This window comes from Lutjanus erythropterus, chromosome 12 (genome assembly GCF_056507025.1).
Source record: "Lutjanus erythropterus isolate fLutEry1 chromosome 12, fLutEry1.hap2, whole genome shotgun sequence".
NCBI lineage: Eukaryota > Metazoa > Chordata > Actinopteri > Lutjaniformes > Lutjanidae > Lutjanus > Lutjanus erythropterus.
This window is the reverse complement of record NC_139328.1, coordinates 35,639,678-35,656,292: the sequence shown is the minus strand read 5'-3', so window position 1 is coordinate 35,656,292 and position 16,615 is coordinate 35,639,678. Positions and strand designations below refer to the sequence as shown.

Here is a 16,615-nt window from a genome sequence, read left to right as displayed (position 1 = left end):
ACTCAATATGCACCCCGCTGGCACTGAGATGTGTGTATGGGAGAGAGAGAGTGAGACGTGGGGGATATAAAGGGGAAAGACGGAAATAATATAAGTGAGAAGAGAAGCACAGAGGTATAGGAACAGAAACAGAACAATTTATCTCTTTCACACAGTTGACATCACAGCACTTTAACAGCTGGAACAGCAGGTAAGACACCTCCCTCCTTACTGTTTCTGAGCTTCTGCATGGATTTAAAGTTTTTCTCTTGGCTGTAAAAGACTAAAAAGCAGGAATTAATAACTACTTCTTTGTTCCAACAGGAGATTGTTATCTTTGTGTGGTTTTCTGCATGGTTTATGCATTTAGGAAGGGGTCCATCCATCCAAGGTGTTCTGCAGTGAAGCTAAGGATTAGAGTTACAACACCTGTATGGATGCAACCTGTAAGGGAAAAAATAACACAATCTGGTGTGTATTCTCACCATGGTGTGTGATCTGCTCATTATGAAAGTCTGAATCCCAAGCCAAACCAAGGGTAAAACTCTGGAAAGTATACTTACAAAGTTTCTGCAGAATATTGACCTGCAGCTCAAGGTTGTCATTAAAATGTAGGATTGTTTTGTCTTTAAATTTTCAACATAGTCTTGCAGCAGTTTGTGAAATAGTCGTGTAGTTTAATTGATTAGATTTGTGATATGGACAAGAATTTTCTGTTTTGTTGTTTTGTGACAGTAAGACTAAATATTTAGGGAGGTGAAGCCACGCCCCTTCCGGTGTGACTTCTGGGTGTGTATTTTTCTAATTACGTATCTTCCTATCACAGTCTGATACTTCAACAGTTGTACAACAAAAGGCAACCTTTTTGATTTATGAAATTATAACAATTAAATTGTCAAACATCATATGTGTGGTCGAACAAGATAAAAAATATTATCTCTTACCATTGACTACAGTAGGTCCCATGGTGGTCCACCAGAAGGGGCGTGACTTCGCCTCTCTATTGTTCACCATTGTTCTCCTTCTGTAGTAATCTGCAACATTTGGTTACGCTTTAAAAGTAAAGATCATCTGTAAGTTTAGGCACCAAAACTAATTGGTTAGGTTTGGTTAAAGTTTCCTGCTTGTGTGAAAGTCCTGTGTTTGACCCAGACTTCCTCCATACATGGACTTTGTCGCTCTTTATACTATGTTCGCCCTTATAATTATATATATATATATTTTTTATCCTTTCAATTGACTGAGCAATTTAACATTGTATCTCTGTTATTTTGCTCTTAGTGTTGTATATATGTGACCTGTGTTTTATGTGTGCTAAATGTTTGCATCTCACTGCTGCACAATCAAATGTCCTAGTGGGGACAAATAGTTATTGATTGAATGACAATTTGTGTCCATGTACTTGATTCTATTACATTTTGTGAATATACAATATATTGTCAATGCACCTGACAAGTTTGTGAAATGTTGTGTAGCAGCTCAGACAGTCTTCCTTTAGCATGTAAACTCAGTGTAAACCCATCAATGTCAGGTGACGCAGTATAAAGAGCAATGTAGTCCACATATGGAGGAGGTGGATTGGTCTAACAACCATGGGACTTTTCTCCCAGCATGCTGAGGTTCATGTCCCAGGTGAAACCAAAGGTCAAAGCTACCTAAAGTTTTCAGTAAGTTACATAACATGAGATGTGTCACATGTCTTGTGTCATGTCACTTCACTTATGTCATGAGACTTATATAACATTACATACATAGTTTACTCCAAACCATGACCTTTTCCTAAAATTAACCGAGTACTTTTAGTCCCTAAACCTACCACGCTGTGACGTTTCACATTGTTAACTACAGCTGCAACAGTTAAGCAGTTACTCAATTATTAATCAACTATTAACCAACTATTAAATTAATCACTAACTATTTTAATAATTGATTAATTGTTTTGAATCAGTTTCAGAGAGAAACTGTCCAGACTCTCAGTTTAACTTCTACAATGTGAATATTTTCTGATTTCTTCAGTCCTCTATGACAGTAAAGTGAATATCTTTTTGGTTTTGGACAAAAGGAGACATTTGAGGACGTCATCTTGGCCTTTGGGAAACACTGATCAATTGATTTTCACAAGACATTTTGTTGACCAACTAATCAATTAATTCGGAAAATAATCAACAGATTTATCGGTAATGAAAATAATCGTTAGTTGCATTCTTTTTGTTAACCCTGTGTTAGTTCAACAAAGCTGGAAGCTGTTGCATCTCCACCTGTAATTTTCAGGATGCATATTTTTCACAATGTAATTTGTTTCTTTTGACCACCTTGTAGTAACGTGACATTAGTTCTTGGTGTTTCTCTCCTGTGACTTGATTGGGTGCTGTTAGATTGGTTCAGATTAAATGGATCTTGAGAATTCAGTGTTGACTTGCTGAGGATGAGTAGTGTTAATGTTGGTTGATTAAGGAAATGAAGGGAGATTAATTAATTCATGGATTCACACTTTTTAAATAAGAAACTTTTTCATCTTTTAGCTTGAGGGAAGGTTTTCAAGGCAGAGGACTTAAGACCAAGTGAAGACTCTTTGTGACTCGTGTCTAATTCAAGTCCAAACCATGTGATCCAGTCCATATATCTGCTAACTGAGGTAGAAGTGGGCAAGGGAGGAAAATTGATGCAAAAATGTATTTTTGATGATTAAAGTCTGTGTAAAGGAAAAAGAGAAGGCTGTTTATCTATCTAGTAACCCTCCCTAATGATCAGTTACAAACGTACCTTCAGCAACACTTCAGTCCAAATCAGCCCAGCAGTTCACTTCAGCTCACTTCAGTTCCAACGACCTGACACAGAAGAAAAAAATACCATCTTGTCACCGTCCTCTGGACATGTCTACTACCAGACAGAGTGTCCACATTGTAAAAGTACTGTACTGAGATGACTTAAAATTTCATGGCAAGGCACTGCATTAGAAAAGATGAAGAAGAAGGAAAAGAAAATCATCTCAACAAAAGATCAGTAGTTGGTAAAAGGTTTTCTTGAACTTAAGAATTTGTTTTGGGCTCAAAACTCAGAAATCCAGAGTTTTCTCAAATTCTTTTGTTTTTGCAGTGCATGTCTCAGTTCATTTTTGTGGTTATTTTTTCAGGATTTTGAGACCTGATTTATTATACTTAGCATTTTTTTTAATCATTCAAACAGATTTTTATTGTTGCTTTTCAGGATCTTTAAGTATCCTCTGAAATACACTGATTGAAGATCAGTGAAAGGAGGAGGGATTTTCTTCTACTTTGATGGATTTAGCAAGTCTTAAAATGGTGGATTAGAAAATGTTTAGTAATATTTCTCAAGTTGATTGATTAATCTTGCCCAGTCACACTGATGCATGGCTTCTTCATGTTACGTAAAACTACTGCACAAAGGCGAAAGAACTGAACTGCATAAAGAGCAACATGGTGGTCTCTGATGGAATCTGTGTGCCATGTGTCATTATAATACAACATGAAAAAAAAAAAGTCTATTTAGCTGATTGCCTGACTTTGGTCTCTTAACCCGAGGGGTGAGTTCATGCAGTGTGTTATCCAATGGATCCATTGATCTGTGAGTGTGGAGTACAGGAAACACTGTAATGATGTTAACACAGAGTGAAAGGAAGAGGAAGGCAGTGAGTGTGTGTGTGTGTGTGTGTGTGTGTGTGTGTGTGTGTGTGTGTACAGTATGTGTGTGTGTGAGTGATAGAGCTGGCAGCACAGTGGCATCTAGCTGTGACCTTGTCTTTCATCTACTAGTCAGGAGAAAAGCACGTAATGATTGACACTGCTGGAAAAATCCACTGTGGTGTGATACAATCACAGTAAAGGCATTTTAATATCATATAAAAGTAGGATTACACCATATAGGGAGCTGCTTGATTAAAAAATGAATTTGGTCCAGTCACTGGCATAGAAATGGCATGGTGACAAAAAAAAAATTGTGTGTAAAAAATTATTAGATGAATGAACAGCCTTCTTATGAAACATATTCTGTCATTTGGTGTTTTGATGATGCTGGTGCTGGTGCAGAGTGCTGTCTAGAATGTCGCTCTAAAATTGTCTTTATCTTCATCTGGGTAGAGATCAGGTCACTGTGAACTTCACAGCATATCACTGTGCTTAAATAATATCACTTTAAATAATGACTCCCGCTGCACAGTGACAGCGTCTCACAATTGTTGTGTAAATGGCAGCTGAGCTCAAAACAATAATTTCCATACATTTAAGGCTGCAACTAACCTTTTTTTATTATTTCATTTTCAGTTTATCTAGCAACTATTTTGTTAATAAATTGATTGCTCTGTAATCTGTAACATGTCAGAAAATTGTACAAAATGTGCATGGCAAGTTCCAAGAACCCAAGGGCTTATTATGCCTTCATATGACTTGTTTTGTCCATTTGGGAGTGCAGTCCTCTTTATGACAAATCCAGATGAAACAGTGACCATGATGCACCTTGTTCACCTGTGCTGACAAAAAAATAAATTAAGAATGCTCTTAACCCTTCAAATGATCAAAATGTAGCCCTCTGCAAAAACAGATCTACATTTTTGCTTTGAATGAACACTCTGACTTCTTGCATGAAATTTAATATTACAGTCTTGTCCTCATTGGTGAAAATATATCAATTGTATTGTTAATTAGTGCACATATGTATGCTTCTCATATTAAAAGATAACTAGTCTTTTTTAAGTGCAAGTAAATATAAAAAATGTTACAAATGTCCCAGGCCTCCCCTATCTCAAAATACTTAATTAAATAATTTACTATTACTAAGCTGTAATAGATAATGGTAAGTCTTTTTGGATATGTTTCTCATTATCTTAAGACGCTAAGGCATTTTTTGAGATATTTACTTAATATTTTGAAATATGTAATCATGATTTTAGATTATAACTTTCTTTTTCATATGAGTTGCATGATATTCTTTTTTCCTTTCATATTAGCAGAAATTGACTTCTATATATAAACATTTCATGAAGGATGAGCATGTAACACAGATATGTGTATTTCTCACTGTTATCTGAGACTCCAGCCTGCAGTGCTGTTCATACACTTAACTGATACACTACAGAATTACAGAGAAACATCGGGCCTTGTAATCAAAGAGGGTTTCTAAATCATCAGCTGATGGTTTTTACAACATTTCCCATGTCCATGATCAGGCTGTGTTGTTGCCCCCTCCAGCTCTTGATGCCCTTCGCACAGACCATGATGCACATTTATGTAGCAGCAGCACTGCAGCCAGTAGTCCAATAACAAAAGATATTTAATTTAGAATCATACAAAACAGAGAAAAGAAGCAAATCCAGACTTGGGAATTTTGCTTGTAGTTTTTTATATCAATTTCTGGCAATTGACTAATCAACTAATTATTTTAAATCTACTTACTTTGTATTAAAACTTATGTATTTATCATTAAATAGAACTTCTTCTCAGTAGCAGGCATTGAATTGTGAAGTTCTTGCTTCAAAAGGATCAGTGTCTGTAGGATTCAGTGGCATCAGTCAGGTTGTAGATCACCACCAACTGAATACCACTCGCCTCACCATTTCCTTTGACGTTTGTAGGGGGAACTACTGTCACTGTCAAACTCCTAAAAAAATCTAAAGAGCCAGTGTGTCTTGCAGCATGGTGTCCTAAGAGAAAGAGGACAGACAACCTCTGTAAGGGCTCAGTCTAAGGTAACGGAAACACAACGATTCTTACAGCTGTATTTTTAGGTGACTATATACCAATGAAAACATACTTAAGATTATTAAATTCCATTTCTGACGTACTCTGCCAATAAACCCCCCTAAATCTGACTCACCGGATCACTAATGTGTTAAAATCTCTGATGAGAAAAAGGCCAGTAGTGCTACGTTTGGCCAGAATTCTGGCCAGTGTTGGTTTCTTTTACCCAGGACCAACATCTTTTCCTAAACTTAACCAAACAATTTTTGTGCCTGAGATTGATAGAACTGCAACAACTAATCATTTAATCAATAATTAAATTAATTGCCTACTATGTTGATAATCAATTAATGGTTTGCAGAGATCAGAAAATAATCATACTGTATTTGTCATTTTGCAATGTGATGGCAAATTACACAGTTCGTCCCAGAAGTTGTGATGTGTTGTTGTAATCGCAACAATTTACGCAAATTCAACCAAATCCCTGTGAATTCTGTGTAACCTTGCAAATTTGTCTTTTCTGCTAACTTGACCAATCATCACAGTTTCCTGTGAGCTCTTCCAATCATAGCAGTCCCCTCCACAAACATCATACATGTACGTCTCAGTGAACTTGCTCAGTGTTTGGTTGAATTATTCACTGATTTTTTTGCAGTGATATATGTCATTTAATTTGATCAAAAAATAACATTTGTCAGTGTTGCTGACATTCATCAGTGCTCTGTTCTCTCACATGTTCATGCTGTGCCGCTGTTTTGACCGAGTTTTAGCTCCAAAAAGATTTGACTTCTTTGTGTAAACCCCCAGGTTCACTCAAATATGAATTAAACGAATAAAGCAGATTTTGTTACATGATTTATAATCCTGAGCCTTTTTAGTTTTGTTGTTACTTGACATGCTCAGAGTGTGATTTTATTCTCCATGGGACAAGTTGCTAAGAAAATTCACAACTTGGTTCTTTTCACTTGTCCCCACAACTTCATTAAAATGTATTTATTTAGATGGGAGAACTTATGAGGTGGTTGGTTTCATTATGAGTTTCAGTTCTGAAGTACTTTTGGTCTTTGACAGCTAAAAACTAACAGCTGCTGTCACTGACTGAGGTGACATGTGACTTCAACCCAGACAGAGCAGAACAGCAGCAGGTTGATTTATTACAGAGATTCAGTAGGTTACTGCCAAAACACAACCTTTATCATTACATCCTTGATAACTGGGACAAATCATGTCCTATTGAAAGAATCTTTAAAAATGATTAACACCAACACTTTTGGTGAAAAAATATTATTTAAGGAATTATTTATATGACAAAATATGTAATTTCTGAAACATTTTAGTAAGCTTCAATTTTTTTCAATTTCTAAACTTGCTCTGTGTCAGAAAACAGCCTTGTCCCAGACAAGAATTCACAAATTCAAACAATTTAAAAATGTTAAAAGCCTAAAAATCTAAACCAAACAAAACCTACATAGGTGTAAAACTGTGTTATTATAATCATATTTGTTTTAAAATAGATTTTTTTTTCATGAAAACTTTGGTCTTGTAAAGTTGCATCCCAGATTTCCATCAACTCAAAAACATGATTTCATCAGATATAAAAAGGATTAACTATACCCCAAAGACCCCTGTCTCACTTCCTGGTTTAAAAAAGGTAGAATAATGCTCAAGCACTGGTCAACTTTCTTGTAATTAGAAACACATAGATCCATTTTGTAATTAGTATTTAATTGAATTTTCAAATAAACATTGTCACATTTTGCTCAGCAGTTTAAACAACTCCAATATGTATAAAATAATGAACAAAGACACTAATACCAAATATCTATCAAGTAATTAATTAAAAATAAATGAAAATGAATAAATAAATAATTCACAATCAACAGTGTCATTCTCAGTCCCATTAAGAATGACAATATTTGCATGATAAGTTTGTTACATCAAGATCTTTCCACATTCATAATGAACTCCAAGTAGTCTCTCCACTTCACCATGTATTTCTCAGTCCTGTCCTTACAGCTGAAAGATATTTGTTCAAATGCTGCCACTTTTGCCGACTCTGTGAACCTTTCCTGAAAGGACGGCTCACCTGGGTCCCTCCGGTGTCTCAGTAGTTTTCTTTCCCACCATTATGCTGGTCTGAATAAAGGCCTCGGCTCCATGGTGAGATGTCTTTTGTGGGTCGCTGAGAACATACAGTCTCAGACAGAAGTCAAAGCTGGTTCGGGTGATGTTTTTTACACGATCAGGAAACTTTTGCCAATAACTCTGAATCATGGGACATTCTCAGAGTAGGTGAATTGAGTTCCTTCAGAGCTGCAGCACGTCCCTCAGTTTAAGTTTGAACAGCCTAGTCCAAACTGGATGAATCTGATTTTGATGTCTCTTGATACCCTCTTAATATTTTCACATACATGATCGCACTCTTTCTCTGTGACGTCAGTGTTCAAGTCTGCTGACCAAGTTAACTTAAGAGCATAAGGTGCATTAGCTTTCTGCTGGGAAATTATTACATAGTAAATTGATGCCTTGTGTCCCAGATCAATTATCTTTGTAATCTGAGAGAGGAGATCTGACTGTTGAGGTGGGATTCCTTTCCCTATAACTTGGACAAGCAAGTGTCGTAGTTGCAAATACTTCCACAAACTTCTGGGTAGGTTGTATTCAGTAGCCAACCTCTCAAATGACTTCAGATCACCTCCCTCATATAGGTCTGCTAGTATAATTCCTTTTAAACTTTCTTTTTTTTATACATATATTGTCTCAATCATAACATATCAACTCTGTAGTCCTTCTAAATCAAAGCTAAATAAGAATTATGGTTTTAAAATGTGTATTTTGATTAACATTAAGAGAACTCTGCTGTGAAATGAAAAAAATTGACATTTTTTAACTCAAGACGTCTATTCAATAAAAAATGTAATCACTAGGAGGCTGGCCTGTTCCAAGGTTTAATAGCCAAGAGTTTGATCTTCCAGCATAATTGAATAAAAATCAAAACGCCCTCAAAATACAGTTTTGTTCCAATTCTCAAGAATAAGTACTATTCATTATTTCATATGAAAACACTGGGACAGACATGAAGGATATACTTGGCATAGTCTTGTCTTTTTAGACTTGATTTTACTGCACACTTGAGGGATGCCAGTTAGAATTCGCCCACATAATGGCACTACTGTATGTATGGACTGTAATCTCTGACATTATTTTCATATAAATATCTGTCAATATTGCATATAAAATAGTCCCAGTAGTGGCCAGTACCTTCCAAGGTTTTTATTTACTATGAAGGGTTAAGAGCAGATTGTCACCAGATTAAAGTCCAAGTCATTACATCAACCGTCTCGTTTGGTGGCGGTTCAATAATGATTTCCTATCTGAAGGTCAAATCGGGGTTTTGCCTCCCATGATGGCAGAACCACTCATCTCTCTCTCTCTCTCTCTCTCTCTCTCTTTCTGTCTGTCTGTGTCTCCATCTCTTCCTGCTCATCTGTCTGTCTGTCCGTCTGCATCCCTCTCCCTAATCTGTTGGCCTTATCCAGGGTGGCTGGCACCCAGTCATTTGCCGTGTGCGTGCGTGTGTGTTTGGTCTACTCAGCCAGATGTGATCCAGCGTCCAGACACTGGAACCTTACCTCAGCTCACCTAGCTCACAAACTCTCTGTCTCTCTCTCTCTGTCTCTCTCTCTCTCTCACACACACAGATGACATAACTGTCTGTCAGTCAGTGTTAAAGGTCATTAATCAATCAGCAGGGTCATTTCATTCAATCAGCTGCATCTCATGCAGCAATGACAAGAATATTTAGTTATGATTTTGCAAATATCTCCTTTGAGTAGAGAAAGATGAACTACAAACAAATGAATGTAGGAAAGGAAAGGAAGGAGGTGGAAGAGGAGTGAAGAGGGAGGCATAAAAGACGAGGATAAAAGGAAATTTTGGTCAGTTCAAATTTAGATACATTAAACACATTAAATGTTTAATTCATGCTGTTTGTTTTCTCCTGTTTATTGTCCGTGGGTAAGACACTAAAGTGCTCTTGATGATCAGGCCAGCTCCTGCTGCATTTAAGCACTTATCCGACAGTCGATTTCATCTCTCAAGAGGGAAATTGCTTTGGATAAAAGTGCTATAAAAATGCAGTCCATTTGCAACCATTTGCTAAAACACCTCATTGTTTTGAAACAAGGGTTTTATTATTAATTTATTTATATTTTGGCAAATTGGCACCATTAAAATAATGCAGAAGTAGCTATCAACCATCAGTGGAAAATTGAAGAAAACTTAAATTCTCGTGAGAGGTTAGGAGGGCCTTTTCTCTTGTTTTTAAAGTGAATTTATGGATGATCTTTTGTATGGAATTTCTTGCAATTATTTTTCAATGTCATTATCACAAGATCAAGATAACAAAGCAAATTTGTTTGTGATATCAGGTTAATTTATGTTATCTTATCTTTATCTTAGAAATAAAAGGCAGACTTTTGTAATGTAATTGTTAGAAGATAATTTAACTAGAAAACAATCACTGAAGTGCGCTCTGAAGTTGCAGCTAGTCTTCTGCTTAACTGATGAGGACTGATTTGAATGTGATCTCTAACAGAAAGACACAATACAGTTTCAGCCAGTGTTAGACCTTGATTGAACTACGGTGTGATGCGTTGCTCGATGATGGCTACTCGCTGATCTGACACTTTCTGTTGGCTGTAATAAGAGGTTGATTATCCTGTTATCTTAAGATTACAGAGCTTGTTTTCTCGAGATAATGGAATAATTAACTCCTGATCTCAAGATAATGGTATTTAAAAGAAGCAAACACAACAAATTTAAGCTTTTTGTACAAGCAACTGACAGTGTGTCACAGTGTTTAAGAAGCTCTTGTGTAACTTATGTTGATTCATATGCATTATTTTCATGCACCAGCTTCCTTCAATCTATTAGATTAGTGAACAAGTCTTGGTTGGTTTTTGTTACACTAAGCATTAAGTTTGCTTTGTGCTGTGTGCCAGGCTAACATATTGACCTGTTGTCCGGAAACCTGCGCACCCTGGGCTATGAGAGAAAAAGCACAAAAACTGATGCATCAATATTTACTGAAAGCACGCCAAATTACACTGGGATAGATACTGGCCTGTACTGGATTGAACAAACAATGTGAAGTCTCCTCTTTCTGTCTTTCTTTCTTTACCAGATAACATGTGACACTGTGAACTGGCATAGACTGTAAGTTTATGTTATGAGAATTGTGCTAAATAGCCAGAAACAACATTTCTTCTGACTTAAAAGGGATAGTTCAGGTTATCTGAAGTTTGGTTGTATAAGGTCAGTTATGACCCACCTCCAGTTTGGAGAAGCAGCAGGTAGGAATATAAGCATTGTACTGCTGTGGACAGGGTCAGCAGCAAAATGTTTTTTGGCCACCTAAAAAAACCATAGGTTCTTATTTTTCCATGTAAATATGTTATTAATGTCTTAACATGGTGATTCATAAACACTGAGAAAAAGAGCTGGGTAAACAAATCATGAAACCATTTATTTAATTTCTAAAAGGTGCAATCTTAGGAAGTGATCTGCAAAACCTCTGTTTGTGGGTAAAATAACGTTGCATATAGAATAATGAAGTTAATGAAATACTCTAGAGTACTGTCATCTGGAATATTAACAAACAATATCTTTAAAATTAAAGGAGTTATAAAATGTAGACGAGAGATTGTTTCTATCTTGTAATCACAAAAGAAACCTGAAACATCAGTGACTGTAAACTTAGCAATAAAACAGTTAGCAGGGTATATTTTATGTATGATTTTGTGAACTTCCTTAGCTTTTTTTGACATGCAGTACTTACAGGGTAAAGCAAGCCCTTACCGAGTTAATGTTCACAGTCTGTGGCCTGAGAACAGTTTTATTCTTTTATTTTGTTGTATCAGGAGTGTAGCCTATCAAATCGCGAAGTCACCATAATTCGTCCAATCAGACCATGTATTTAGTGAATTGCCTCCCTGTAGAGCTAGCCCACTTGTTAAGATGGCTATCTGTTACAGTGTTGGAGGCTCGAGGGCGGGAACGGCCGGATGCAGCACGCGCGTGCAGGTGGAGGGATGACAGATGGAGAGAGGGAGAGAGAGGGAGAGAGAGAGAGAGAGAGGGATACAGTAGAGATAGAGAGAGAGAGATGTCCAACAGTGTGTCAATACACATTCATCTGTTCTGCTCTAATTCACCGGCAACACAACAGCACCGGTCGATACATCCTTCCTCTCTCTCACTCTCTCTCTCTCCTCACTCTGTGCCTGCCTCTCTCCACCACACACACACACACACTGTACATGCGTCCGTCCTCGCGCCGGCGGGTGGCCGCCTGGCTGCTCGCGCTGCCGTTGGGGAGAGGTGGAGAGGAATGCGCGCGCCGCGGCCGCCTGGAGATGATCTCGTTTTGGCTGCTGTGCTGGAAGCTGTTGGTAGGTACACGAACCAATCACTGACACACGTCCGCCACGTCTTTAGAGCACACGACGACACTTTTTCCCGGGCTTTATGGCCTCCTCCTCCTCCTCGTGCGGCGCAGATTTGGGGACGTTCTTTGGCGGCCACCACGAGCCTGTGCGCGAGGTTGGCTTAGCGCGAGCTACCATCAAAGAGCAGAGCCGCCCGGCTCTCTGGCTGCTGTGTGTCCGATTATCTGTCACGATTCTGGGGCTCTGCCCGGTGTTAGGATGCTGTCTTATATAACACATCTGGCAGAACAGTCAGAACACAATATTATCATTATAATGTAACTGCACTGGATGATACAGAACATAGAACATAACAGCAAAATATATGCAATAGAACAGGTATGACTGAAGACAGAGAAAAGTAGGACAGAATTGTTGAACACGCCTTCACTTATTCCTCATTTTTGATAAAACACATGATGCCTAAAGCTGCTCTGTAATCCTCCCACCACACACACACAGACACACACACATACACACACGCACATACAGAGGTGTCTGATTAAGTGATGCTGATGATCTCCAGCTGTTGATGGGGACAAACAGAGGTTTGAGACGAGAAGTGATTTCACTTTCAGAGGTAATTCCATGTACAGGAGAAACTGCAAGCTTCCATATATTTTCAATCTGAGGTTCAGAGTGCAGCTGTGCAATTGACAGAGGTCATAGAGGTCTGCCAATAATCCAAGAGGTCGCTGGTTCTGATCCTGGCAGCCAGTGATCAGAAGCGTGGATTAGAGCTGAGAGCTGCTGCGTAACTAATAACTCTGCAATCCGTCCCCATATGTGACCTCTCTGAAGAACTGAAGATTTTGCTATATTGAGAATAAACTGATTGGATGACTGTAGCAGCACCTGTGCATGTCGTGTAACAGAAATGTGAATGCATCATGTTTTGCTCAGAATGTCTGCTCACCGTTTCAACTCTTACTTGACTGAAGACAGCCCAGCTAGTGGTGCTTTCATCCAATCAAGAAAGAATTCGTGCTGATGCTCGAGTGATGGAAAGAACTGTTCATCGGCTGTGTGATGCACTTGAAATGAAGGCTGTTTCAAGATAATGCCTATTGAGCCCTGCCATCACAGTTAATTGAGGGTTTGAATGATAAGGAAATTAAATGTATCACTCATTCTTGAGAACTGGGACAAAGCCTTATTTTTAAAGTGGAAAATATACTTTAAAAAAGATCAAACTCTTGGCTATTAAATATTGTAACGGGCCAACCTCCTAGTGATTACATTTTTTATTAAATGTTAGAGGTGACAAAGTGTTACTTTTTTCATTTCACAGCATAGTCGTTGTGAGCAGCCATCTTATTTTTAAAGTGTCTCAGAGTTCTCTTAATGTTAATCAAAATACACATTTGTAAACCATAATTCTTATTTAGCTTTGATTTAGAAGGACTACAGAGTTGATATGTTGTGGTTCAGACATCTGATAGCAATATTATTTCATGAATTTATTGAAAAATATAAAGTTTACCAGTGCTTGAGCAGTATTCCTGCCTGTTTTAAACCAGGAAGTGAGACAGGAGTCTTTGGGGTAGAGCTAACCCTATTTATTCCTGATTAAATCAGGTTTTTGAGTTGATGGAAATCTGGGATGCAACTTTAAAAGACCAACATTTTCATCAAAATCTATTTTAAAACAAATACGATTATAATAGCACAGTTTTATACCTCTGTTATCAGAAAAGTAAGAAAAAAAACATTTAATAAAATAAATATTTTTCATAGAAATAAATCCCTAAAGAACACCTTTTCACCCAAAAAGTTTTTTGGTAGGACGTGATTTGTCCTAGTTTTCAAGAATGGATGTTATACAACTAAATGGTGTCCAAACAATAGTGCTGTAGACCACATTTACACCTGGTATATGTTATCTGGAGAATATGCAACCTGGTCTTGCCTTTGCCGTTACAGTTGGTATTTGTTATGTGTTCTTTTTAGAAATTAAATATCCGGAAAGTATAAGAATTATAATGACCAAAAAACAAGCAGTATTACTGCAGTAATGTTAAAATGTGCTGAAAAAGTTCAAAATGTACTGGTAAACTTTGGCGCAAAACAAACCCACGTTGCTGCGCCTGCATCTGGGAGACTGTTACTAACTTTGGATGGTGAGTTTTTCAAAGCGCCGTAATCATACACAGTTTTATGATCATTAAAATTTGAAACAGTAATGTAAACCATCACAAATTTAATCGTGGTTTATCGTCAAACTGATCCATGTACATGTTTCAGTCCTAGTTCTCGTTGTCCTCATTGAGATCAGATCTCTGTCCTCTGTGAGTAAGTTGAGGTGGCAGCAAATCAGACCCAGACCTCCTTAAAAAAATCTGAGTTGTGTGTTGCTGAACAAAGGGAAACTTTAGTAACTTTGTTAAATGCTGTCCATGACATATTCTTGATTATTTGTACCCTCTTGTAAATTTGGCAAATGTAATACATTAAGTTATTCTTCTCTTTGTATAAAAAATATTGTCAGTTTGTGTGTTGCAGTACCGACATGTAGGCTGCTCTGTGTAGGTAAATTACATCTTGATAACAACAGATCAGTTCAGATCAACGTGAACCGTCACACTCAAAGATGTTTCCTGCTGTACATCATTCACCACCTCAGTAGTGCAGTTATTTTGACTAACATATTTTAGTGCTTTCATAACATAGAACAGACACAGAGTTGCCGACCAGTCCTCTCTAAGAAAAATTTGACTTTCAGAGACTTTGCTTCATTCTGGTGACAAGTACACATTTTTTGGAAAACAGATTCTTGCTGATCTATAACTCACACATTGACAACTTCAAATTTGATTACAAAAACAGAAAAGACATATTTTACACGTGATTTTCTGAGGGTATGATAGGCTGCTGTTAGAAAAAAAATGAAAAAATCTGCCATAAGAAACAGGAATTCTTTTTGGGAAATCTGAAATTTGATCATCTTTTGATCTTTCACTTGCTCACTCTCATAATTTGAATAACAACTTATACTTTATATTCACTACAAACAAATATCCTAATCATTGCCTTTATGCCTACCTATGATCGGAACACATGGTGAGCTAGACTAGGAATGGGATGATTTCTAGGATTTCACAGGTATTGGTATCGACTACTAAATTGCCATCCCTAATCCAGAGCACTTACAGATGTGATCAGGCAAACTGGTTGACATTGTGATCATAACGTTTACATCTTGCTTTAACATGCATTTTTCCAATTGTGCAGATAACGTGTCTGCATAAAGATCGCATTTTAATAAATGGGGTCTAAAAGAATGAGACATGAGTTGATAGGGATAAATTCAGGAGTCATTATTACTTCTGACATGATTTAACTTTGGCTGAGTGATAGGTCTGGGTCATATAGCTGAAACACCTATGATGATAGCCAACTTTTATACCGGTCGATATTGGTAATTATTGATCATATAGGATGCGACTAACAACATGTTGTGTGGAAGCTGCTAGGGCAATGAAGACAAAAATCATATTTCACAATATCCTTGACCAAATACCTTTTATATCGCTATTGCAACAATATTATAGGTATGACTCTTTGTGCTTTCACAAAATATTAAAAGTAGAGTTTCAAAGTTTGCATATTTTGGCTGAGAATCAATTAATCATTAATAATAATAAATAAGATACAAAATGCAGTTTTTTTTTCCCATTTTAATTTTTTTCTCTTTTTTTCTCCTCATTTTAAGTTTTAGTTTAAGTTTCCTTATTCAACAAATGCCTCAGCCAGACAGAGCAAAGTCAAATGAGTGGCAATCACAGCCATTTCTATTGATTAATTATCAATTAATACATTAAGTTAAATTCTTAACATCAATTAATCAATTTAGGATGAATCATTGACATGTCTAGTTAACACAATGAGATTTTTGATAAATAATCATCAGTAATGTGGATCTAATGATGAAGTGGGTAAAGACAGATAACAGAACAGCTAAAACAGTCTGATAAGTTCAGATTAAATTACATGATTTTACAGTGATGCAGACTTTAAAAAAAGTAAAAGCCAACATTTATTATATATCTAGTTTCATATCATGATAATGATATAATACCAATATACTGCCGAGGCCTACTTAGTGAAGAATAAACATAAAGAAAGACAAAGTGCATCTAAAGATGACGCTCCCTCGTGTACAGACCAACATGAAACAATCCTGTCACACATTTTGCTTCCTTGTGCGAACATTTAGAAACCAGTCTGCATAAAAAATGCATCGCTCAGTGTGTTTCCACCTGGAAGCTGTAAAACCTGTGCGTGGACAGAGCTGTTGGCTTGTTCCAGATGCTCTGGCAGGCGTTCAGCTGACACATGTTCATACTGGTGCAGAAGCATCACTAATCTTTTCATAAAAGCTCTCATTTGGCCTTCTGAGGCTGGGCTGCGTTCTGCACTCTGTTTATTTTAGCTCTCGTGTTCCTGAGTGTTTGT

The 16,615-nt window shown here is 37.1% G+C and overlaps 1 protein-coding gene across 3 annotated transcripts in view; it reads left to right on the top strand.

Moving 5' to 3' along the window:
• Window positions 1-50: 50 nt before the first annotated feature.
• The window catches only part of LOC146318404 (uncharacterized), a 32,123-nt gene continuing 15,558 nt past the window's right edge, over window positions 51-16,615 (top strand). For 2 of the 3 annotated variants that reach the window (XM_084733164.1, XM_084733165.1), the window contains exon 1: window positions 11,828-12,124. In XM_084733164.1, the coding sequence (XP_084589290.1) occupies window positions 11,993-12,124 (132 nt within the window). In that variant the 5' untranslated portion in view covers window positions 11,828-11,992. Of the gene's footprint in view, window positions 191-11,827; window positions 12,125-16,615 lie in introns of those variants that run through there. The other variant, XM_084733166.1, reaches the window with a different exon arrangement.